This window comes from Gavialis gangeticus, unplaced genomic scaffold (assembly GCF_001723915.1).
Source record: "Gavialis gangeticus isolate Ggan-Ray unplaced genomic scaffold, GavGan_comp1, whole genome shotgun sequence".
Taxonomy (NCBI): domain Eukaryota; kingdom Metazoa; phylum Chordata; order Crocodylia; family Gavialidae; genus Gavialis; species Gavialis gangeticus.
Genome location: NW_017729011.1, coordinates 18,893,563 through 18,896,446, shown reverse-complemented (window position 1 = coordinate 18,896,446; position 2,884 = coordinate 18,893,563). Strand labels below are relative to the sequence as shown.

The following is a 2,884-nucleotide window of genomic DNA, read 5'->3' as shown; positions in this document are numbered from 1 at the left end:
GGCATTGCTCCAGCCTAGTCAGTGATGGTGCATTATTTCCGGTCTACGCTTCATTCATGTGCAAGGTGTGGGAGGGGGAAAGTGTTCAGGAAGTCTCATTCTCTTACCCAGTCAACAGGACAGGACCCACCCAAACTGTGCCAAAGGGCTCAAACCTTCCCACCTGCGGGCAGGAGGGTTGTCCAGCCTTTGCATCTGACCTGTGCAAACACTCAATAAAATAGGTTTCAACCTAAGTTATCGTGAAGGATCCTATCCTGGCCAGCGAGTTCTTCTCCCCCTTTCTGCACTGGCTTGGGAAGGATCATTACAGATGGACTCAAGCCCAAGCCCCAGATCCTAACATCCCAGGAACTAACGCTGGGGAAGTTCTTGATCTGTTGGCTTGGGCTAAGGAGTCTCGAAGAAAGTTCCCACCTGCTCCAACCAATCCTAAGGAAGACAAAAATGTGCGGCCCCTTTACGAATGCCTTAGTGATGTGGTACCTTGGCTGGCATTCTCTTCCAGCACAGAATTCATGGACAGGCTCAGGACGGGTCATGGCATCACAGTACGTATCATCCACTTCGATCCCATCATAACGAACACACATTGCATACGTGGACATCACTCCTAGTTTTAAAAGAAACACACACACACAGAATGGAAGTTCGGTGACTTTCGTCCTACACGCCTTTTGAGCTGTATTTTCCAAAATGTCTTTCCAAAGTATAATCAATGGGCCTGCTCCGGACCCTGGGGGCAGGAAGCAAACAGTGGTAGGAGGGTGGTGCAGTGGAGGAACTCCTAAGTCATCCCACCTACACAGGGCAGGATGGTCCCGGGAAGGCCCTGCGGTGCTCCTTAGTTGCAGGCCAATGCAGCACCCACCCAGCACTTGCCCTTACACCAGCAGCAGAGTCGGATGGTCAAAGAAACTATTCACACATGTTACTGGGGCCCTCAGCCAAGTACTGACAGGATATTAGATTCCTATTCTGCCTTGTTCTTGGGTGAAGAATGGGAAAGAGCCTCCCCCCACCCCACACATCCACACAAATCATGCCACAATTATACCCTTACGCTCACAGGGCGCATACAGTACACTTGGCATGGTATTGATTTGTACATGAGTATTAACAAAGGGATTGATTTGTATTGATTTGTACATGAGTATTAACAGAGGAATTAATCCCCACTCTCCTGTGTCAGGCACAGAAAGCAGAACATCATCACACCAGGACCTTTTCCCCTGCAGCCTAGTTTGCCAGAATAAAGGTTATTCAGCCCATTCCGGGACCCGGCTTGGAACCAACAGACTGATCTGGCCACAGGTAACAAGGATCCTGGCTGTCCCGGTTCTCTCCAAATCATGCAAAAGGATCTACAAGCCTGGACATTGCAGCATTCCTCCAACATATAGCTGCCTATACACGTGCCGCTTCATGCTCTCATTAGACTGTCAGAGGAGACTTGATTCATCAAGTCTGCTCTGCAATCTAGTTAGAGCGCTCCAGCGCGGCCTCATCGTCATGTGTATAAGCCCCAGCATGTTTAAAAATGGCCACTGAGGCACTTTATCTGAACCTCGTCGAATGAGGTTTAGATCAATCATCCCACAGTCATTTTTAAACCCTCAGGGGCTTAATGGTGAGGCATTTTAATTAGATCAGCTCTCCAGGAACCGCTCTAATTACAATGCCCTTCCCCCCTCTCCTCTGCAAGCACGTGTATTAGGCAGTCTATGTGACTAGCGAAGTCGTCTCCCTGCTATCGAGAGCTTGGGTCAAACCCAAAGCTTTCCTCAGCATAGAGAAATATGATCAGGAGGGATCACACCGCTCAAGAGCATACTTGGTTCCAGGATTTGGAGCAGAGGGACAGCTTGCAAAGTTCTTGGTCTCAGGAGATTTTGTAGAGGTGCCTGTAGAACAAGACAACAGCGCTGGGACACTTAAAAAAAAAAAAATTGGTGAGTTCGTTCCTTTCAAAAGTCTCTCTCTCAAGGTTTGAATCCCTTCTTTGTACTTTCTAATTCCAGAAGCAATGAAGCTTCTGCTTTATTTCAATTAAGATGCTATTTGTGACAGTGGGTGCATCTACATGCTCATTAATGCGCTGTAGTTACAGCACATTAAGTTTAGCACATGTATAACCAAGTACTAAATCAATGTGCAGTAACCAGCGCTACTGTGCATTAGTGCTGGCGCATGGCTTTTTAGTGGTGCTACTGCACAGTAGCCTAATATGATGCATATTAGCACTGTTTCCCATGTGACACACTACTGTGCAGTAGTATTAGGCTACTGTGCATTTAGCATCTCATGTAGACGTGCCCAGTGCAAGCAGACATGCTCTCAAGATGAACGTTCTGCCTACGCCCACCTTTCAGGACAAGCCCTAGATGGCTTGCGGGCCAATGTTACTACCCAATAATCAATAAGCCATAATAAGGAAGAGAGATCAGCTCATAGGAGACTGGAGGGGATGAAGTGAAGAGGCAACAGCTAGATTTGAATCTGGGCGACATCAGTGGAGTGATGCCGGCTTGACCCCCACCTCGTGGAGATCACGCTCAGAATCAGGCACAAGAGAAACAACGCAAAAAACAAAAAACAAATGCTGTTTTGTTTCTACAGTTTGCAAACCTCCTCTCGGTCAGAGAGAAGCCACGCTTGGCATAATATTTTAAAGCTGAGTGGAAAAAAAAAAATTGGCTGCATAAACTTCAATCGTCCTCCTGTCCTGATGGCTCAAGTTCAAGGAGCCAGTAAGCTAAAACTTGGTACAAGCCTGAGGATCCTGCAGGGTCCTGGATCCTGCAGTGCAGCCCTGCTGGGCTAGGAAATGAAAAAAATGTTAATCGTTACCTAAAGGGGAAGTTTAAAAAAAAAAAAAAAAAAA

The 2,884-nt window shown here is 47.1% G+C and overlaps 1 protein-coding gene across 6 annotated transcripts in view; it reads right to left on the bottom strand.

Moving 5' to 3' along the window:
* ADAMTSL2 (ADAMTS like 2) overlaps positions 1-2,884 on the bottom strand; it is a 59,379-nt gene that overhangs the window by 23,821 nt on the left and 32,674 nt on the right. For 5 of the 6 annotated variants that reach the window (XM_019510758.1, XM_019510761.1, XM_019510760.1 and 2 more), the window contains one exon: positions 487-613. The exons of the other annotated variant lie outside the window; for it this stretch is intronic. In XM_019510758.1, the coding sequence (XP_019366303.1) occupies positions 487-613 (127 nt within the window). The remainder of the gene's footprint in view (positions 1-486; positions 614-2,884) is intronic. 6 annotated transcript variants of the gene reach the window in all.